We start from the raw sequence: 23,039 nt of genomic DNA on the forward strand, positions 1-23,039 counted from the left end.
TTCGAGTTCATATGGTAACACTATTAATTGCTGCCATTGCCAGAGGATCTGCCAATTTCCAATTCTTTTCCTCCTGTAATTTATTATGTCTCGCCTCAATTTGAACATTTCCGATTAAAATGGTTTAATACAAGAAGCTGTAGAATAGTGTTTATTTAATTTTAATTTTGGTACAAAAAGTGCAAAGCAAAGCCTGAAATATGAGTGTATTTAAATCAGCGATGGGGTACTTCAGTTCTGGAGGTGCCAACGGAGGCAGTGATAATGATTTTGTTGGTCAATTTGTAGAAATCGGGAAAATGAAACTGCGAGTAAAAAAAGTCATAGCTGAAGGTAAGTGATGAGGCAACATAATGAAAATATACAATAGCACGTTAACGAAAAAGTAGTACCAAAAAGGGCCTTCAAACGTCTCGGCCACTGTTCTCCACGTAGACTTGGGGGCGGAAGAGCCGAAAATAAATAGATTTTTTCTTTGCATATCTCTATACTCGAATATCAGAATAACTAATTGAATTGAGAAAAGATTGATTTTGAAAAACTCTTTTCATTTAGTTTATTCCAAATATATTAAAACTGTTAATTTTTCTGAAGTGTAAACATTGAAATACTTTTTGTTCACAAATTATTTCAAAACGCTTAATGATAAGACTCTACTCTACTATTTGCCTTATCTGCTTGATAATTATGTTTATAGAATAACATGTGATTCTTATACCTCTAGTTTTTCTTATAAATCTACTTGGGATATATTACTTTCATATTAGTAAGCTTACCTACAAACAATTAGGAGTCATTCTATGAAATATAAACTCCTATGGGTAGCGACTGATCTTTGCATATGCCCTAGATAATGACAATGTATCACATACAATTTTCACCATTACTCCTATTATATCATTATCCAGAATGTGTTTTGCAAAATTAACCTCATGGACCTTCTTATAAAAACATCATTCTCAATATTTGTGTTACATTTAAATATAATATGTATTTCAGTATACTTGTATCATTATTTATTTATAATTCATGATGTCTCTTAAAAAGAATACATAAATGTTTGCTGCTTTCATTCAGTTAAACTTAAATGTCACTTATATAACACATTAAATACAAGAAAAGTTCATTATTGTTGGTTAACATAGTGAAATCTAATAATGGTATTTATTTTATATTAATTAATTACACAGTTACACAATAATAAATAATCAAAAGGATACTACAACAATTTATTTAAAAGTGCATCTTAAAACCTTTACAGCATATAATTGTATTTAAATATGCAGTTATATTTTAAATACCCATTATGTATGTCAATTTGGAGTGGAATTGACTGGTTGTAGTAATTTTTAAATGTCTAATGTCTTTCACTAATAACTGTTAACTAATATTGTGTTAAAATATGTAAATATTGTCTTATTGGATTACAAAAAGATAAGAGCAGATAATGATATGATAATATTGCATTGCAGGTGGTTTTGCTTTTGTGTTTGTTGCTCAAGATATATCTTTAGGCACCGAATATGCTTTAAAAAGGCTAATGGCAGCTGATGAACAAGCAAACAAGAATATTATACAAGAGATTAGCATATTAAAAAAGTTATCGGGCCACCCTAACATAATAAAGTACATTGCTGCATCATTTATAGACAAATCGAAGACTACCCATGGAATGGGAGAATATTTATTGTTAACGGATTTATGTAGCGGAGGTAGTTTAATGGAGGCGTTGCAACATAGAGGGCAGGCATTTCCATTGCAAACAATTTTAAGAGTATTCTATCAGACGTGCAGGGCTGTGCAGCATATGCACAATCAAGTACCCCCCATTGCACATCGTGATCTCAAACTAGAAAATTTTTTAATATCCAATGAAGGTAATTATTATTTAATTTTTTTAGAATGTAAGTAAAGTCCTTGAACAGCTAGCGAAATGTTTAATCCTTCGTAAAAAATTAGTCAATTACATATTGAATAAATTTATTGACAGAGTGATGAATAATTTAAAATCGCCTACTAAAGATAATGGTTGATAATTTATCAACCCTGAAATCTTTAGCGGATGTCTCTTTGCTAATAACTGGGTCATACTTATAAGATTCAATTGCTTGAAGGCAAGCAATCAACAAAATACACTTTTATTAATGTTGTCTTGATTTGCATCTATTGTGACATTTAAACAATACAGTTTAACTATTTATATTGCACACTATTTAATATTTTTTCCTTTAAACTCTAATGTTAAATATTAATATGTAAATTACTATTTTAAAGTCCCGAAGGAGATAATTATTTTTATAACCATTGTGATGTATTGATTATAAAGGTTTCTCTGGTGACGTTTTCTCTTGTTTTGTTGCATGTGATTAATTATTTGATTATTTATTTTTTGTTCCTTATATATAAAATTGTATTCAATTTTATTTTCGATTTTACGTATTTTTCTTTGTTTTTTAATCAGCAATGTATTTATATCGTAGACGGATTGTTGGAATCAGTAAAGAACTAAGCAATTTATATAATATCTTTAATCTATGCGTCGTTTAAGTAACGTGGAGGTTATTTGAAAAATCGTTACATGTAACGATTTTGTTGTACTGATGTAATAATTAACCGTTTTTTTTATATTTTTTTAATAATCGCCACGTTTTCTTTGATTGATTCGTATTAGAACTGTGTCGGCTAATGCACTGATACTGGCTGATTATAATGATGTTACGATTTCGATTTCGAAGTTTACGAGAATTTTTTAATTTTATTTTACAACTATTTTTTTTGTTTTTTTAAACAATGTTCAAAATTATAATAAAGATTGGTAACATGGCTATTTGTCACTGGCGACTGCCTAATTTTTTTGGATACATTTATTTTTATTTTTTAGGTACGATAAAATTGTGTGATTTCGGATCGGCTACGACCGACGTATACGCACCAAACCCTTCATGGAGTGCAAACCAGAGAAATATGCTAGAAGAAAACGTAAGAAAATCGTTATTTAACCATAAAGATAAGATAGATTTTTTTAATGTGTTACCCGATTATATTAAAGACGTCACAGCAACGATAAATGAAAATAGAATGTTCTCTATTCGAACTTTGAGTGATATAAAAAATATACAAACACGTAAAAGTGAGAGAGAATGTACAAAATTTACGACCATTATTTAACCCAGAATTCAATAAGGCAGACTGCAGTATTTTCGTCCGCAACACTCATTGACCAATTGGAATCAATTATGCGAAATTCTCAACTGTCTTGCCTTTGTTTATTCGTATTGTAATTTAGTTTCTTTGTTAAGTTGATGTGTGTTGTTTAATTCGATAATAAAAAACCCTCGTTGAAAAGCTTGACAAACCATTTCTAAAATAGGTTAACCTCAGAGATTCCCAAACTTTTTTCTGTATTCAAAATCTTCCTGGTACATTTCTTGCTACATTTAATTTTCAATTTATGTACCCACAATATTTCTTTCTATCGTACACAGAAACCACATTCGAAATGACTAGTTTAGCTTTCTTGATATAACCAATGTTAATAATCAAATTGTTACTGTTTAATTCATTTATTACAGTTGGCTCAGTTCACAACACCGATGTACAGAGCTCCCGAGATGCTGGACACCTGGGACAATCGTAAGATAGACCATTCTGTGGACATTTGGGCGCTGGGCTGCATTCTGTACACGCTCTGTTTCATGCAACACCCATTCGAAGACTCCGCTAAACTGGCAATACTGAACGGCAACTATAACTTGAACCCCAATGATCAAAGATATAAATGTTTTCATGAAATCATAAGTAAGTTTTTTTTTGTTTCGTACTAAATGATTCTTAGTATTAATTACCCTTTTAATTGATATGATAATTGTATTGAAAATTACTAAGGTAATTACGATGCATTGGAGTATATTTATACGTCTTAAAATGTTAATATTACAAATAGGTTACTCGAAGTATCATTTTTGAAATATACGCAGTTACTGACAGTACTTTAATAATATATTTGGTTTATCTTCTTGTCTGAACAACGGCATTGTGAAGAAATCAGATCATGACCCAGTTTTATATAGGACGTAATATGGGAGCGATAAAGTTGGACTATTTTAATAATTAAAATACAAATATATTTTTAATAAAATGTCAGATCCGAAAATACCTCCAAGAAACAAAAAAGAAAAAAGCATACAGACGAATAGATAACCTTCTTTTTGAAGACGGCTAAAAATGAAACTTGTTCCTTTGACTGAATTATAGGGATTAAAATCACATCATAAAGTTTTCATATGGAGATAGCTTAAAGTATGTGTAATTTGTTTGCAGCCGGCTGCCTGACTGTGAACCCCGAGGAGCGGCTGTCGATCAGCGGCGTGCTGGAGCGGCTGGCGGCCATCGCGGAGTCCAACAACGTCAATCTGAAGCAACCACTCAAATTTGAGCGTAAAAAAGTTGAACAATCTGTGGCCACTAGCTCGCCAGGTAATAAGAAGTCAAGTAAATATTACACTACCATATACTAAGAAAAACCGTCGCGTATCATTTGTGATAAATTAGAAAAAAAAAACTTGGCCCGGCTCCGAAAAGTATCGGTCGACAACCGCGCTCGCTCCTACCCATATTTTTGTTCTGTTGCTATTGCGAATCGAGCTATTAATGGTCAAGTATTTTTTGACTTTTTACACTCAAATTTTCTTTCGTTACTCACAATTTTTTTTTGAGTTAATCTCTTTAGAATGTTTTAAACGAAAAAAAATTACGATGTGAGATGTCTTTAACATTCCAATGTTGTTTTTCGACAAAATATACACCACCAAAGGTAAGATATTGTTAACTAAATTGTTCTGAGAATGACCTATGAAGGTAGTATAGCATTTATTTGACTTTATTCATATTCTTTTGATTAACTAATATTTTTCGTGAACAGGAAGCCTAATAAGATATTCTTTCAGTGCTAAATATTTAATGTAAATATATATTAATGGAAAAAATCCAATTTTACTTATTAATTGGCATTATGGTCATAACAAAGACGTTATGTCAGTTATAAAAAAAACATAGGAAGCTATGGAGCTTTAATTAAATTCTTAAGTCTGGTATGGTAAACGAAGGACAAATTTCAATAACAAGAGTATAGAAATATTTTGAACTACTCTATAGTTTTCTAAAAAAAGACAGTAGAATACACTTATAAAGTGTGTATTTTTCTTTATATTAGTCATTTAAGATTTCCGTCACTAGATTAGGTTTAATCGACATTCCTTTTTAGGGGTTTAGTTTAACTTTACTACGACAAAAACCCCAATTATTAAAGTATAACTTTGTTATAAAATACGTATATTAAATAGCTTTGAAGTACAGCATTAAAACGGCTATTCATATTTATAATTGTGCTTTCTATTTCAACTTAAAATTTAAATTACAACTTTATGTATAAGTAAAAAAACTTTAGTAAAATCATGCTTACAACTTATAAAAAAAAATGGAAATATTTTTTTTGTAATCGTAAAATGTTAAAAAAATAAACGTGGATAGCCTAGTATATTATAATGCGTACACTAAAATCATTTTTTTAACAAAACAAATATATTCAGGTTATAATTCAAAAATTATTATCAACTAACATTGGTTTAAAGTATTTAGAATTTGCACTAACCTATCGGGTGGCTTTGTTACACGAATTGTGGCGTACATTTTGGCGGGCACTTTGAATACGAAATGTCATCGCTGTGTGTTGCTAGTCTTGAGGCTTATTTGTGTGTTGCCATACGCAACACATTCTTATAAATATTGTTCTGATGTTAAGTAATCTAAAAAGGTTAACATTCTCCAAGACAATACATTATAATTATTAAATATAGATTAAATCAGTATTTATTTTTTTATGTATAAATAATTTTCACTTATATAGTTTGCAGTAATAACGAAATGTATTGTCATTCTAATATTTGGATGCATCTTTCTGTTTTCACTGTAAATTATTTATTTAAGACACATCAATGTGTTTGATTATAAATAAACGAGTATATTATCATCATTATTGGTTTGTTTTTATTTATATTTGAAGTTTATTTTTTGCAAAGTTTACGAAATAGGAGGAATTCGAGTGTTGGGACTAATCGTTGCGCGGAAGATATGGGTAAAATAACTTACATTATGCTTTGTTTTCTTCACTAACTATTGCTGTTTTTACTAATTTCTAATCACTTATATAGCGGCTATACAATTTTAATTAAAAAGCACATTTTTAACTAACATTTTATCTGTGGTGGGTTTTTAGCTTGATTGCAAACAATTTTAACATTAACGATTTTTGTCTGTTCTGAAAATTTAGTTCATAATCATAAATTGCCATCATATAATGTTGTTTTCTTTTAGTTGTAAAAAATATATTCTAGTCACATAAATTGTGTTTTAACTACATCTCATATGGATTTTTTCATTTTTTTTACTTTTTTTTCGGATATAAGATATCTTCTTTCGATATTACAAGACGAGTTTTGCTATCTTCAAATGATCAATATTATTGCTGTTTCAATGGACCAATAATTTATCCAATCTCCGATAACAAGTTCAGAAACCAGGGTATTCAGTAATTAAATGATATAGTGTCAACTAAAACAGTTTTTTTATTGGAAGTGTTACGAGTGATGAAAATTAATGACGTCACATTTAACTTTTATGATACAAAATTACAAAGGACTACTATTTCTTTTTAACTGCTTCAGTACTGTAAGTCAATGTACAAGAGTACTTTTTCATCCTAAGCCTGCCATTTCCAGGCCTAATTATATAAACTGTAATGTTTGAATAGTGGAAGAAAAATTGACTCACGTCAATCTAATTAGAGATAACAGATTTCAAGATTATTGTTTCTATTTTACAGTAAATTTAAAATTTAATAAGTAAAATGCTCTTAGAAATTAAACGCTGTACTTACAGTGCTTTTAAAAATGAATGCTATCCCATAGCTTTGATTTTATTTATGTACTACTATTGAACCACACTACTCTGACAATATGTGATTGCATATTACGATGATTTATGCACGAAAAAGACCTAAATCGAACTTATTTACGTGAGACTAAAATCATCCATAATAATACTGCGCGTTATGTACTATCAAGGAATATGAGAACATGAAATTTAGGAATAATCTAAAAGATAATATAAGATTATACTAACACTGACTACTAACAAAAACCTAGCTTTTATTCTTTGCTTTAATTTGTAAATACGTTTATAAAAAGTTGTAATATTATTGACCAGTTTCAATTAATTATTTTAAATGACCTATATGAATCTATTTTTTTTTGCAACAAATTAAAATAGATAAACATTATGCTATTACGCTTGTTCTCTATTATAAGTAGATCTAAGATTACATAATACATATTCAGACGTTATCCAGAGCTAAACAGAATAATCCAATTTGCATGCGACATATACAATGCTTCATATTTGTTAGATTGAGCATATTTGAATTCATAGCATGTTTATGTTTATATTTATTAAACTAAGCCATTTGTCAAAAGATATAATTAAAAAAAAGATTAATATTTTTAATGAAATACTTGACGAAAAAAAAATCAAAACTTTTTTCGCTGACTGTACTTTGAGATATGGATCGATGGATGGTATTATTTGTTATTGGAACGATAAATTTGGAATAGAAAAGAAAACGACTGTTATCCAAATTTTAATACCCTATTTTGTTAGGTGAGGTTAGTTTACAAAAAAAGTTACTGGTTATCATTTTTAATTTTTAATATTAATTTTTTAATTTACTTTTTTAAATTGCAAAATGGAAAAAGACACGTGGCTTAGTTTGATAAAAATAAATTTAGTTTACTCCGTTGTTACATATCACGTTTTCTTTTTTCATTTTAGGTGTTTTCAACTTTTTCGGGTGCCCGATTGTTTTCTCGTTTAAATGACCCCGCGTGGCGCTAGCATGTCACCCATTTGGACAACACCCACTTTGACCGCTTGTGCTAGACACATGGATTTGCTCGCAATGATGAGTATTGTTTTTTATTTTTTCATACACAATACTTTTTATATTTGTTAATTTTTTTTTGTTTACCACTTATATCCTCTATAAGGTTTTTTATTTGTATATTTCAAAGTATTAACCATTTTCTATATAATTTTATTTGCAATGCATTTGTATTTAAAAATGCGGTGCTTTGCACCTGTTTAGAGTTTTAGTCTATGTAAAAGTTACCAATACAATATTTCTTAGACAATAATTGTTTAAATAACGTGAAAAAAATTATATCGTATGGTGTTTTCTCTGGGGACGATCGGCCTACCAATCAATCGTCTCGACGGTATTTTTTTCTATGAACTCAAACGGGCCAGTTAGAAATGTATCTCGTTGGGGTGATCGGCACAATGTGAATATTTTTGTCTCTATGACCTCAACCGGCCCAATGGTTTTTACACATTGGTAGGTCGATCGACTCACTGGAAGACAATCAATCGTATAGCATTCCAAAGAGGAATTGATTAAAGTGAAATTTAAATATATAGGAATATAATTCTAATAAGCATTAGGTTTTATTGTCAAGTAATCGAATCTGTATACTTTCAAAGCCATCTAGGCTGCTAAGATAACGATGGTAATAACCATAGCTCACTTTTAATTAAATTCCGTGTCTAATTAATTTGTGAGTTAAGTATTATAACTTAAAAAAAAGTTGGCTTAAGTATACTTAAAGCGTGGGTTAATCTTAATCTAAAAAATTAAAAAAATGTTTTACTTTAATTTGTCTTTAATAGGTGTATAAAATTTAATTTACCTGGCCACCTTTGGATACATTGGAAGCAGTAGATATAACGACGGAGAGTTCAAGGTCATGCAATTAATCAGCAATTTTATTCATCATGATAAAAAAAAGTAAATAATAAAAAAAATATTTACGTAGATTTAGTCTCTAAGGAGGTATTCGAAATATATTTTTGTCAATTTTATATTTGATTTTTTTTTTCGTAATTATATTGGTCTGTGTTATTTTTTTTTATTAAAATTATGGAATCACATTTACATTCCACGGTGCTTTTTCACTATATTAAAAAAATGTACTTAATAGTATCTAGCATGCATTCCTGGTAGCCTTTTCAATTTATAATTTTAATTTAATTTAAGAATAAAAATAATTGCAAATATATAATGTACTTATTCATTTTATATAAAATACCATAACTATGCAAATAGCTTATATTGTTTTAATTTTATTATTGCATTGGCTAGCTTGCTCGCATGTATTCATACATCGAAAAAATATAATTAATCTAACTGTGGGTTTCCGAAGCCAAAATCTCTGTATTAAACATTTTGTTATTTCTATATTGTCAATGACATTTTAGCTTCAGAAATTTAATTTTAACGAAAAGCTATTTTAATGTTTGATTTGACAGGTAGTGATGATTTTTTCATTACGAGTTTTATTTTGATAAAACCCATTCATTATATTTCGCCGCATTCTTTTCTGGTACACATTATTGAAAAAAAAAATACAACAAGCGCATTTTAGATTAAAAATATTTTTTATTACCTTATTATTTGGTGTAAAGGTTGTCGGCATATTCTTTGATAGTTTTAGTTCTATTGCGTATTTAAAAAAAATGTTTTTTTCTTGCATTTTTTTTAAAAATATTTTAATGGCTATCGAGTCGTCAACTATATTGTTTTAAACTTGTGATATTGTTTTTTTTTCAATTTTATTTTTGATAGCCAAAATATATGGCCTAGTAAGTAATACAATTTTTAGTGGATTTTATCAGCAAGGATCGAAATACAAAACATGTTTATATTAAGATTTATTGTAGTTGTTTTAAAACTTTTTACTTTTAAAATATCGTTCAATAATTGTTTTTCTAAACGTTCAAATGTTTATAAATTCGAAAAATTATAAAAAATTTAGCTCGCAATCTAGTAATATATATAATGGGTACTTAAATAATAATAATAAGTGTTTGAAGCTATTATTCACATTTAGATATTATTTGACACTTCCAAGGTTAAAGAAAAAAAATAAAAAAAGATATTTACAATCTCTATTGTAGTATAGGTCCACGAAATAAAATAATTGAAAATATGTATATTACATTTTTAATCTGCTTTATCTCATAATGATTCCAAAATTCTTAGAAAGTTGAAATATTAAAAAAATTTGTTAAATAGTTTATAGACAAGCAATATTTTTGTTACTATTAGGTATAAGTAAAGCATGTAAGATATTTAATTTTAGAAATAAATTAATTCAAAAATACTATACTCTTGTTTCTATCACCAATAACCTATTTCTTACAATCATCTTACAAATGTTTTGAAATTGAATTTTATAAAAATTATAACAAAAAATAAATAGCCAAATTTCATAAATAATATAATGAATAATAGTATTAATTAATTTGGTATCAATAATTCATAATTTAGAATGAAATGTATCCCTTTAAATATTTAATTTATTTTCAGTGTCAAAGGATGTGACATCGAACAGTGAAGAGACACCGAACTCGCGACCTCCGGAGCCCAGTCGTCCGCCGCCGCCCGCGCGCCCCGCACCCGTCCCGCAGTACCACGCGCCTCTGCCGCCGACACCAGCCTCCGGTGGCTTGTTCTCCTCCATCAAGGGTGGTGCTGGTAGCTTCCTCAAGAACCTCAAAGATACCTCGTCGAAAGTAATGCAAACTGTTCAGCAGTAAGTAATTGTTCAAATTTATCTCTTTTCTGTGTTCTTTATACTTGACTAACTTATAGTTGGTTTCTAAGACCAATATCCATGTTTATAACGACTAATTAACTACAGCCGAAACTAAAAAGTTTTTTTTCAATTATTAATATTTGTTTTTTTTTTGTTTCAGATCCATAGCTAGAACAGATCTAGATATTAGTTACATAACAAGTCGTATAATTGTGATGCCATACCCCTCGGAAGGTTTAGAAAGCGCTTATAAAACTAATCATATTGATGACGTACGGGTATGTATTTTATTACTGTCTACAGTCTACTTTTTTATTTATATAAAGCTTATGACGTTATTTACCCTAATTACATAAGTCTACATCTCTGCCATTAAATTATATCAAATTAAAACATATTTCTTAAACATAAAACAGTGTCAATTGCGTTTCTATAATAGAATAAATAAATCATTTTGTTTATAACAAATATACTTTAAGCGACTGCAATTTTGGTCCTTGGTCTCTGCTAATCCCTCTAGGTGGTGGGTGTGTGTTATTGTTAAAAAAGATTTGTGGGTAGGCATTCCTGGAGAGTCGTCACCCGGGCAAGTACTGCGTGTACAACGCGTGTCGCGGGCGGGTGAGCTTCGCGCGCGCGGCGCAGGACGCGAGCCGCGCGCTGTGGCCCACCCCCGCGCACCGCGCGCCCCTCCTCTCCCCGTACTACGCCCTGCTGCAGCACATGTACCACTACCTCGGCAGCGATGATAGAGCCGCTATTGTCATCACTTGTCAGGTGATTTACACAATACTTCAAATAGATATCATTTTTCAGACTTCCTGACTATTAATTTTGTATGCTGTCAATGCTTGCTGCCAACAATTTCTTTATACGAATCAATTGAAAAATAAATAAATTATTTAAATGGTTATGAATCAATTTTCTCGATATTATTAGTCATTGATTAATCGTGGGTTTCTGAGACGAATTTATGTAGTTGTTTGATCTCAGAAACCAACGGTAAGTGTAGTACATTTCTTTTTTTATTTTAGGACGGGAAATCGATGTCGTGCATGTTACTATGCGGATTACTATTATACGCGAAGCTGGTGACGGTTCCCGAGGACGCTCTCCAGATATTCGCAGTGAAGAGATCTCCCATCAGCATATCTCCCGCGCAGCTTCGTTATTTGTATTACCTTAGTAACATTGTCCGGTGAGTTCTCTATTTTATTTATTAGTTAAATATGACAGAGTGTAGATTATATCAGTTGTTTGAATAATATGTCCTGCTCGAAGGATCAACTCTTATTTTGTGTCTTAAGTATTTTAAAGTGATGTATCGATTTTTGTGTATTACAGACCAGAGCCAGTACTCCCACATTTCAGGCCAGTTTCGCTAGTGTCTTTGACCATACAACCGGTGCCGTTGTTTACAAAAGCAAGGTATTTACATTTTTATGGTAATTTCACATATTTTGTTGATTTTTTTTCTATAATTTAATTTTAATAACCTTTTAATTTGTCTTTTGCAGAGACGGTTGCCGACCATACATCGAGATTTATAATGAAGATCGTTTGATTTTGTCAACGGTTCAAGATTACGACCGGATGCACCTGTACATGATGGCTGAAGGAAAGGTAAACGATCTTTTTCACATTAGAGTTATGCCACACGCTGCAACGAACAACGCTGCGCTTACAGAACGTCACTTTAGACATATGCCACAAGAACGGCGAATGGAGTTTTTTTTATTGAACTGGAATGTAATGCTGCTGGATGTGTTCAGGTGACCCTCCCGCTGGACAGCACAGTGACTGGCGACGTGTTGATCAGCGTGTACCACGCGCGCCAGCAGCTGGGCCGCGTGCACGCCGTGCCCATGCTCTCCGTCAGCTTCCACACTGGATACCTCGCCTACGACCAGCACGCCGTCAAGTTCACCAGGTATATACACAACACTTAGCTACAGCTTATGTAATACGTTGACCCCCATGTATATGTGCTCCTTGAGACTACTGTTGAACTGTTGTGTCCATCCATCCATCCATCTTAACTTTCACATGTATATTAGTAAAATTGAAAAATACTAAAGTGACCCTCCGTAGAGTAAAGTGATGAGATGATGTTACTTTAACAAAGATTACAATTACCAGGTCTGAAATCGACGGTATAGAAGATTCTGGTCCTGTGAACGAGCACTTCTCGTCCAACGTGAGCGTGGTGCTAAGCCTGGTGGTGCAGCACGGCGAGCGCCGCAAGCCTCGCTGCGACCTCTGGGAGGAGGACCACTCCTTCCCCGTACGCACTCCAGACCTCCTCTTCTCTACCAACTTGGAGCGCGATGAGACTATTGACAACTTTGGTAAGTCCATCACCTCAATACCGATATTACACTTTTGTAATACCCATAATGTTGTCCCTTACACTCTCTTTGAAAAAAACAGAGACAATAATATTGACCACCAACTGTTTTAAGTAAGAATGTGATTCGATACTCGAAAATGACAAATACTCTGTGGTCTATGTATTTCATAGTAAGCCAGAATCATCCGATAGCGCTTCGTATAGTATATTTCAAATGTCTTAGCGGCTCCGGATACCGCTCGAGCGGCTGCGCATAACACAATTTCAAGTGGCGTTCAAGGTCATCCTCCAAAATATTTGAAAAGACATCTAGGACATCGTAAGCCCCGCCCCATTAGGTATTATGTAAATATAAAATATATGATATATTTATATGTATTTATATAATTATTTTGATGCAGCCAATCTTCGAAGAAACACAAGTGCTGTACCTCCTACAAGTATGTGTTGGTCATGAATGTGTTTTCACTGGCAATTAGAAGTTTTATCACTCGCCTTTATTTATGCCGTTTTCTAGCACATTTTCGTTTTCTAGCCACTAGAGGAAGTTGTGTTCCTTCATGTATATTTTTTAAATAATATCTAATCATTAAGTTTGATGTTAAATTAAACGAATAAATCTTTCTATTGTTACATTTTTGCAATTTTCATTATTCATCATGTGTTTGAAGTTCTAACATCATCAATTTTTTATGCACGTTATAGTTGCCTTATTTTTAATTTCATTCTGCCCACTTTTGAATTTTATTGTAACTTTTTGTTTATTTTTCTATAATAACAATTTAGTGGTTAATTTTAACGAACACTGATCAATAAAAAATACCTACTTTTTTCTAGAAAAAAAAATTAATCAAGATAGCAACTAATTAAAATTAGTATAAAATTTATAGAAATAAATAAAACGATATTTTACTATATTGGGTTTACTAATTCCAGTAACCACGGACTACCCACCTAAAGAGGCGGAGAAGCGTCCCCCCGCACGGCCCGCCCCGCCCTCCCCGCAGCCGCCACGCCCCGCACCACCCAAACCTCCGCAGCCCTCGCAGCCCCCGGTCCCCCCGCACAACACACAACAACAAAACGACACCGCAGATCTGCTCAACATATCCAATTCAGAGCGAAAGGAAAAACCAGAAAAATTAAAAAGCGATGACTCCTTCGATTTCTTCGGCATGATGGAAAAGCAAAATGACGATGCTTTTGGTGATTTTCTCAGTGGAAAATCTACGGATAACGGACAGGTTAGTTTGCACATCTCTTAAATTTATTTGCGAAGATATTAGATTGCGAAGAAATATAAATACAGAGATTTTTTTAAATTATTTTTTCCGCAGTCGATTTTCGGCGATCTACCGGCGCCTTCTGATCCCCCCGTCACCCGCGCTAACGTCAACTCCAGCGACCCCCTGAACTTTGACCCATTCGGCCTTAACGACCCCCTGCCCAAGCAAGAGCCGCTGCTTACACCACAGTTGATCAAGGATGAAGGCAAGAACCTACAATATTTATCATTATTACATAATTTTTTTTTATAAGCTGTAATAATGAAAGATACTGGAATTAAGCTTTCTATGATGCAACGATGTAAAAAACATTAAAATATAATATTGAAATTAATTTATTGTTACTTGACAGGGCGTTCTCAAAGCGTGCCCTTAGATCAAGCGCAGCCAACAAGGAAGGACCCGTTCGCTGACTTCAGTCTGCTTGGCTCTAACATGCCGGCCAATTCCACGCAGTCTACGGGTTCCATAGGATCTACGGGATCGGCACCAGGGGCCATGGCACCTCCGACGACCGCGGCACCTCCAGGGGCCATGCCACCCTCGGGGGCGATGGGGCCGACTGGCAGCACGCCCCTGCTGACTCCCCGGGGTTCCCCCGCACACACTCCCGCACATCAGCCCCACACTCCGGCCAGGTCACCAGCTCATCAACCGGATTACAGGTGATTAGTAATGCTTAAGTTTTTCTTTGTACTTCTTTTCTGTAAATTAACAAGTTCAACTGTATTTTCAGTAGCATATAGCTTGTTTTCACAAATTGGGTTTAGTAAAGGTGATAAAATAAAGTTAAGTTTAGTCTTAAATTTTGTATCATCGTGTTCCAGTCGGACCCATTTCGAAACAGCAAAGACTCCAGCTGAAGATAAATGTAAGAAGTCCACAGACATATTCGGCGAGCTGCTCGGCAGTCAGGGCTACGACTTCGCCACGAAGCGGGACACCGGCCCCAAGACTATCAACGCAATGCGCAAAGAGGAAATGGTCAAGGAAATGGACCCGGAGAAACTTAAGATACATGAATGGGTGAGATTATTAAAATATCCGTCATATTTTTAAAAATTTTAATACGATAGCTGAGTTTATAGCTTATTATATACATTTGTAGGTTATACGCTTAGCTCCTATGCTTGAAGATATTTTTTAATATTTTTGGGAAAATAGAAGTTATTTTAAATTTATTTGTACTAAGACTGCCGTCTTGCAGCTTACTTTTTAACAAGGATACAGATATGCTAGCAAAAGCCAAATATTACTATTTAAATTATAAACACCGTTTATCCTTGGGTTTCTGAGACAAAACCCCCGTTTAAAACATGTTATTATCTGGTAAAAGACAGTGATAACGATATGTTTTATACAGAGATTTTGGCTTCAGAAACCCACGATATGAGCATTGATATAATTGGTAAATGTGTACCAGACGGAGGGTAAGAAGGCGAACATCCGTGCGCTGCTGTGTTCGCTGCACACGGTGGTGTGGGAGGAGTGCCGCTGGACGCGCTGCGACATGTCTCAGCTGGTCTCCGCCGCAGACGTCAAGAGGAACTACAGGAAGGCCTGTCTCGCTGTACATCCTGACAAGGTAACCTTGTTCACTTTAATCTCAACTCCCTACGTATAATAAGCCTAATTACCATAAGTCCTTTTTCACTAGCCCAACTGCTATTTCTAAGCCTTATACACACCATATCAAATTGTACGGCGTACAACAGGAGTCGTGTTACCGTTGGTTTCTGACACCAAAATCTTTGACAAAACAGTGATGATATGTTTTAAAGGAGGATTTTGGTCTCAAAAACCCATCATAATTATTAGTTTCAGCACAAAAATGTATGTTTTTACATCTGTAACAAAGCTAGCTGTATTAAAAAAATCTAATTGTTTATTTGACAGCAAATGGGCACATCTAATGAGAACATAGCGAAGATGATATTCATGGAATTGAACAACGCATGGAGCGACTTTGAGAACGACTCAAAACAACAAAACCTCTTCCAATAATACCCTCAGCAAAAACATCGCATAATTGTTATTTAAAGCTTAATATTATTTAGTGTACAACCGGCTTTATTAATTTAAGTAGGGTTGTCATATTGCTACGTTAGTTTTTTAAGTATTTTGTATGAGTCGTTAAAATAGAGTATAGTTTAAATCGAATTTACAGCATTTAAATGAAGTAAATTGTTTAATTTTCAATATCATTGGTACTCAATATATAATTTTTTGTAGTTTTTTACTGTGGGTTTCTGAGACCGAAATCCCCGTTTAAAACACGCTGTTATCTATGAATGATAATGACAGAAGTACTATATGTTTTATACATAATTTTTGGTCTTAGAAACCCACGGTTAGTCTGGCAACGAATGTTTTGTACCATTACTGTTCCAATTGTATATTTTGATGATATATTATATAAATGAATGCAATGAATAGCATATATAAGAAATAGTAAAAAAATAGAATGAAATAAAAATCTTATTTGAATTACCTTTGAACTGGCTCTGTAACTCTTTCTCTTTCGTACTTAGCATTCTCTTATACATCTGTCTCGTTCACTCATTGCGCATACGTTTTTACGTACGCAAATATTGGTAGCTTCTCATGGTGCATATAGTGTGCAATAATAGATTGTTTTTTTTTATTTGGGCAATTTACAATGGGTTTCTAAGACCAAAATCTCTGTATAAAACATATCGTCATCTTTGTCATTGTCTTTGACCAAACAGTGATAACAATATGTTTAAAACGGTTATTTCGTTCTCAGAGACCTACGGTTAGTTGAATAGATATGATAAATCTGATATATAGGCATATTCAAATGTTATTTAAAATTCTGAGCAATTTTCCGTACCACATTGTACATATTTATGCTAATTATATTAATTATTGAATTTCCTAGATTGCACTCTATTTTATTCCAGCATATTTTTAGTATGTACTAATGCTAATTTTATTCTATATTTTTTTCTAACGAATAAAAAGCGAATATTGGTGCATTTTATATTTAGAATTATTTTTAATTGGTAAATGTTACATCAACCAGTTACGTCACAACCAGGAAAAATTATTTATAAATTAAAAAATATATATTTATTCCTTTAAAATCTAATTTGGATTTATTAAATAGCCTTTTAGCAACACTATATTAAACTTTATAAAAATTAATCAAATAATAATCAGAAAATGTTCATAACAAAAAGAGTCTGAAAAAGTACTTAATTTTTTTAATTCCGATATCTCATATTAAAATCAAGGTGCTGGTAAACAAATATTTAATCCATTATTTTTAATTTGCAAAGAATCCATCCAGTGACTTTTTAAATATTCCCCTTTTGTAATAAGGTCGCGTCTACATTTCGAATGCGACGAATTTTGATGATTGTAGTTGAAATGCACGAGTAGTTCTTAGTAGTTATTATATAAAACTATTAACCCTTTCATTCTCTTTGAAATACAGAGATAGCAACATGTTTGGTGGAAACCCACCATTAACATGGCGTTGCGTAAAATTTCTTCATTAACATCGTAGTGCTATGTACATTTATCACTTATTTACTGTTCTTCGAGAGCTTATAATAAAATCGTTAAGTTTGTACATTCCTAACATTGTAGGACGTAATCTGATACTCACTTGATGTGTACTTTTAATCATTGCAATAATATATAGTTGTATGTATATCGCGTTTGTAGTCATTTTAGTATGTTACCAGGGATAGCAAACCAATGGCACGCGTTACTTTTGGTCACGTGACAAACGAGCAAACCGACCGCTGTCTATAGACAACCGCATTTATACGTATGTTGCCTAACGTTAAACGACGGAGGGGTCACCGAATGAGGATACTTCCCCTATCTATTCGTCCTCTCCTCTGTCAAATCCTCTTCACCTTACCTTCCAGGGAAGGGAGAGAGCGCAAGAATTCGTGCCTCTGGCACGCACACTAGTTAGGCAAAACGTGTCTGTTATTTTGCACTACAGAAAAATGTTAGTTTACAAAATGTTCCCTATGATTTCACGGTTACGATTTAATTTAATATTTCTTTCTATAAATAACACCTTAATACGTAAAGGTTCGCCATCCCTGGTATTATTTAAGCATTATTTACTTGATATTTCCAACTTTATTTTCCCAGTACTTCATTTTTTATTTCTTTCCTAATCAAACGTCCTTAATATGTGAATGGTAAACCGTGAAATATGTTTTCAGATATTTTGCAGTGTTAAGTTTTATGATTACTCAATAAGAAAAAAAAGTACATTAACAATACATTATTTTGTTTACGTTAGATTTATTTAAACAGCACTGATTCATATAGACAAGAAACATAATGATTAAAATTTATTTATATTATTAGTAGACTCGATTACATAATAGAGATAAAAAAAATCATAAAAAAGGGTATTATATGTTTTCAATGTCTTAAGGCATATAATGTCATAGCATATTTAAACAAGCCAGTGAGTTCGCGTATAGAACCATTAGTCGCTTCTATATTATAGAACTATGTAACAATAACGCGTAAGATTTGCAGTTGTACTTGGCGAATTTATCAATTTCTGTATATTTTGCTTTGTGAATATGTTGAATGACGAAATTGTTCAGAAATATATAATGTCATACTAATTTATCTTTTATTTATAGCTATTGTTTATTATGTCGCCCGCGACGAATTAAAAAAACTTTATAAGTAGCCTATGTATTCTTCCAGACTATATTCTACATATATGCCAAAATTTAGCGAGATCAGTTGAGCCGTTCCGAAGATACTTTCGAACAAACATCCATCCATCCATCTAAACTATTTTATTAAGATTAGTAAGATTTGTAACAAAACCTTAACAAAATCGTCTAATTTCTGTATTAAGCAGTTAAAAAACTAATAGTGATTTAAATTCTCTGCCACACAAGGTTTAAGTCGTGAAAAATTATTTAAACAATAGTTGTTTTTTTTTTGCTTTGAACATTCTTCTCAACTACTTTGACATGATAATAGGTTCAGATAGTAAAACAAATGTTTGAAATGAAAAGTTGTTGTTACTTAAATGTACTATTTATTACATTTAAACATATATCAGCTATTTTCTAATTTAACATCTAGACAGCCGTATCGTTCTAGAAGTTCCTGCTTCTTCCGCCTGAGCAGCGCTTCCTCTATGTCCTTCTGCGAGGGCACCGCGACCAGCGTGGGGGCGGGGGGTTTCTCTGGCATCTCCTCGTCATCTTCTATCCTCTTGTCATCAGGCTAAGAGAAAAGAGTTTGGTCAAATAAAAATTACAAGGAATTGGTGACTTTTAGTTTGTTATGAGTACTCACATCTTCTGGATAAATATTTTCCTCTTCAGGTAAATCTTGATCTTTGTTCTGTTCTTTATTCCGTTTCCATTCTTCCACTGCCCGTGCAATCGCTATAGAAACAACATTTTTTAGTAAAATTTTAAAGTGTAGGTGCAAAGATGTCTCTTAATCATTGAAGGTCAAAAGAAAATGAATATGAGACACATTTGTATGACGTTTCAATGTATACTCACCATGCTTTTCGGCGTTCTTCTCCAGCGGCAGCAGGAGACCGTCGTCGTCGTCGCGGTAGCCATAGTAGTCTGCGTCAACATCGCGCATGAGGTCTGCACGCGTGCGTCGTGCCGGTGGTGGCGGCTCCTGCTCGAATAGCTCACGCACGCCTAATAAAACATATTAGAAAAACAAATATTTATGGTTTATGTGTATTACCTTTCTAATAGTTTAAGAAATAATTTAAAGAGTCGTTCGGAAATCGTTAATTTACTCATTTGATCCACAGCGTATTAAAAATGTTGTACCTGGTAGGTCTTTAGCGGCTCCGAAATACTTATACCCTCTGTTGCCTGGTACCTCTTTCCCGTCTTGGTCGAGCATGCGTGGTCCGACGCGCGCATGATCCGGCCCACCCAGCGACTTGATCTGCACCTCCCAGTGACGCTTCTCGCGCATCAATTTGTTTATCTCATCGTTCAAATCGCGTATCCTAAATTCACCTAAACCGGCTGTAATAAAAACCTCTGTTAATAAATCTGTAACCAAGACTCGGGCTGACTATTAACTAAGCACGTAGCAGAAGAAAATCTTGTGATCATAATGCTAGGTGTAGACATAACTGGATACAAGACAGGAAAAGACAATGAAATAAAACAAAAAATCACTATTTTTATTCTGTAACAAGAACTATGTGTTACATCATTTCTTTTTCTTTTTAGCTTTGCCAGACTTTGATTTATCTTTCTTTTTCTTATTTTTATCCTTTTCTTTTTTATTTGAATCTGAAGGTTTCTTTATTTCATTAGAACTGCATTGCTGAGAGATGTGGTTATTAGTATCGGCAGGAAAGGGTGCTTTTGGAGTCACCAGTTCTATTTCGAGATCTGTCTTTTTGTCCTTTGTTTCAAGTTTCTTGCCAATTTTTAATATGAAGACATCCTTTTGCGGATGATCCATTTTCTCCATATTGACAGGAACAGGGCAATTGGATGGAGTTACATTTATTATCTTTCGATCCCTCGCATCACAGCTTCTTTCTTTGCCGCCGAAAGTATATTTTAGATTAGTAGAATAGTTATTGGATTTGACTGGATAACACAGATCTCTGGGCAAGTCAAATTGTATTTGTTCTCCAGTGTTATAAGGTGTATCTTCACATGAGCATATTTCCTGTATTTTATCGTATTTTCCCATTCTTTCTACTTTCGTTGTTTTGGGTACTCTGATTTTTAATTCGTTAGCATTCATCTTAGTGAAAATTTCGTCATATTTCGGTATTCCTTCTGAAAAATATACATTCATACGCAAGAATTACTATTTGAGTTATCTTTTAGGGTGTACAATATGAGAAATATTTCAAAACTTACCTGTCTGATGTTTGTATCCATAATAATGTTTTGTTGATGGTTTGGAGGAAGCGCTTGAAAACTGTGAAACAGGACTATCCGCTCTTCTACTGTACACTGTGTGTGCGCTGCGAGGGATCTCCTTCCTAGTGAGAGAATCCTCATCCAAAAGTACCTTGCCTTGTCCATCCAACTCGACGTTATGGCAAGAGTACATTGTCATACCATTGTCGTCTTTCTGCAGAACCGATGTGCCCTGTTGTTTGGGTGAAGCTATGAATGCGGTTGTAATCTCTTTGCCAAGGAAAGACATTCGTGCTGAAATCTCGATGACACCTATAGAATCGCTCTTTTCCGTTTCACCACACCAAACGTAAAATATATTCTTGCTCATAGGTGTCGATGTCGTACAGATTATATTGTCAGTCGGCTGTTCACTCGCCCATTTCTTGCACAGTTCCTCTCGGAGTGCAATAAAATCCTTCGTATAATCAGCTCGAGTTTCACCAACTTTGGTAACGCAATTTGAACATGGCGGATGCTTAACTATTTTCAAGTTTATAATAAACTCCTTGATATTGCATATTTTATCATAAGTCATTGCGAATAAAGCCGATTTACCGACATTCAGATGAGCGAAATCATCCACTTTTCCATACGACGAATCGTATAAAACAATAGGTTGTTTTCCCAAAAAATTAGCCGTTATAACTAAATTGTTGTAATCAAATTCGAAGCATTCGCATTTCATGTGTATTTTGTTTATTATTAATTCTATTAGAAAAAGATGATAGGGAAAATTTACATCTTCGTCTTTCGCTGCTAGGAATTCTTTTTTAGTTCGACTTATGTCATCTGATAAACTTTTTATAGATTCTCTCAATGCATTAGCTTCGTTGGTTAACATTTTGCTCATGGTTGCTATTTTATTGATATTATTGTTCAAATTAGGCGATTTGGGTTGTTCGATATTTTTGGTGAGTTGTTTGATGGATTCAGTTAATTCTTCTACATGGTCACTTATGTCTTTTCCTTGGGGCTCGAGATCGATAATCGTCTGTATAATATCTTCTCTACCTTTACCAGAAGTGAAACTTTTAGCACTTGGACTTACTGATTTTTTCAATTCAATTTTAGATTCTTTCTTTTTATCACTTTTTATGGACAAATTTAACGAAGTTTTGCCTACGGAACCGAGACTCCGAGGTGGCGAAGAAATGTTTGGAGTAGTTCCAATTGGTGAAGAACGTTGTTTATCAATAGCAATTGGTGACTGATAACTTTTAACAGAACGTGGAGGTGATGGCAATTGTTGAATATCGGCTTCCATGGCTCCTATAGTTTCCAACGTATCGATAGTTGGAGGCACCTCTGGGTGAAATCCAGGGCTGGGTTGTCTTGACAGTTGCAAATTAGAAGGTTCCACTATAGCCATATCTGTATTTTCGTCTGCCATTTTCTGATTTATTGACGATTTTTTATATTAATTAATTACTAAAAATTTCACATTGTCGAACACCGAAATAATTTAACGACACATCATGACCAAGTTGATTTTTGTTTAGAACAATTTAAATTTTATTTTACAATCACTGTGATAAAGATATCAATCTCTTTGGAGAAACTTAAGTATACCCAAACAATGTTTTCTTATATAGCATAGATATTAACAAATTTAGTCTAAAAGATGTATTAGATAAATTCACATGATTGAATGGCAACCACTGGCTCACCATTTTGTATTTGTGCGACTTTCTTAGCAATCTCCCTGACGATCTGCAGCCGCCACTTCTCAGCTTGCGGCAGGTCATTACATTCGGAAGCAAGGTACGGT

The 23,039-nt window shown here is 33.2% G+C and overlaps 3 protein-coding genes across 4 annotated transcripts in view; 1 reads left to right on the forward strand and 2 right to left on the reverse strand.

The window, feature by feature from the left end:
- The first annotated feature begins 40 nt into the window (after nt 1–40).
- aux (cyclin-G-associated kinase) lies at nt 41–17,189 on the forward strand. Of its 2 annotated transcripts, XM_013322533.1 has the most exons (20): nt 41–333; nt 1,473–1,877; nt 2,882–2,979; nt 3,573–3,798; nt 4,321–4,476; nt 10,478–10,703; nt 10,867–10,984; nt 11,268–11,483; nt 11,741–11,904; nt 12,051–12,134; nt 12,224–12,329; nt 12,479–12,636; nt 12,846–13,054; nt 13,458–13,496; nt 13,993–14,300; nt 14,394–14,547; nt 14,695–15,007; nt 15,170–15,368; nt 15,766–15,927; nt 16,239–17,189. In XM_013322533.1, the coding sequence occupies exons 1-20, from the start codon at nt 201–203 to the stop codon at nt 16,344–16,346; spliced, it is 3,582 nt and encodes a 1,193-aa protein (XP_013177987.1). In that variant the 5' UTR covers nt 41–200; the 3' UTR covers nt 16,347–17,189. The 2 variants fall into 2 exon arrangements, with proteins under 2 accessions (XP_013177987.1, XP_013177988.1); XM_013322534.1 differs by lacking the exon at nt 13,458–13,496.
- Nucleotides 17,190–19,387: 2,198 nt separating this feature from the next.
- The window catches only part of LOC106125484 (pre-mRNA-splicing factor ISY1 homolog), a 4,762-nt gene continuing 1,110 nt past the window's right edge, over nt 19,388–23,039 (reverse strand). The window contains exons 4-8 of the mRNA XM_013322710.1: nt 22,939–23,039; nt 20,165–20,368; nt 19,877–20,026; nt 19,662–19,753; nt 19,388–19,589 (exon numbers count right to left, since the gene is read on the reverse strand). Of these exons, the coding sequence (XP_013178164.1) occupies nt 19,419–19,589; nt 19,662–19,753; nt 19,877–20,026; nt 20,165–20,368; nt 22,939–23,039 (718 nt within the window). The 3' untranslated portion in view covers nt 19,388–19,418. The remainder of the gene's footprint in view (nt 19,590–19,661; nt 19,754–19,876; nt 20,027–20,164; nt 20,369–22,938) is intronic.
- Nucleotides 20,509–22,877, reverse strand: LOC106125483 (uncharacterized). Its single transcript, XM_013322708.1, has 2 exons — nt 21,227–22,877; nt 20,509–21,142 (listed from the first exon to the last, which is right to left on the reverse strand). Exons 1-2 carry the CDS (start codon nt 22,659–22,661, stop codon nt 20,559–20,561), a joined length of 2,019 nt encoding a protein of 672 aa, XP_013178162.1. The 5' UTR covers nt 22,662–22,877; the 3' UTR covers nt 20,509–20,558.

Source organism: Papilio xuthus, unplaced genomic scaffold (assembly GCF_000836235.2).
Source record: "Papilio xuthus unplaced genomic scaffold, Pxut_1.1 DF825928.1, whole genome shotgun sequence".
Lineage (NCBI taxonomy): Eukaryota > Metazoa > Arthropoda > Insecta > Lepidoptera > Papilionidae > Papilio > Papilio xuthus.

Excerpts from the sequence above, each read along its gene's own strand:
- aux (XM_013322533.1), top strand. The coding sequence starts at position 201 with ATGAGTGTATTTAAATCAGCGATGGGGTACTTCAGTTCTGGAGGTGCC. Across the intron at positions 1,878-2,881 it reads TTTTTTAATATCCAATGAAG|GTACGATAAAATTGTGTGAT; the intron begins GTAATTATTATT and ends TTTATTTTTTAG. Across the intron at positions 11,484-11,740 it reads CTATTGTCATCACTTGTCAG|GACGGGAAATCGATGTCGTG; the intron begins GTGATTTACACA and ends TTTTTATTTTAG.
- LOC106125483 (XM_013322708.1), bottom strand. The coding sequence starts at position 22,661 with ATGGCAGACGAAAATACAGATATGGCTATAGTGGAACCTTCTAATTTG. Across the intron at positions 21,143-21,226 it reads TGGATACAAACATCAGACAG|AAGGAATACCGAAATATGAC; the intron begins GTAAGTTTTGAA and ends TATATTTTTCAG.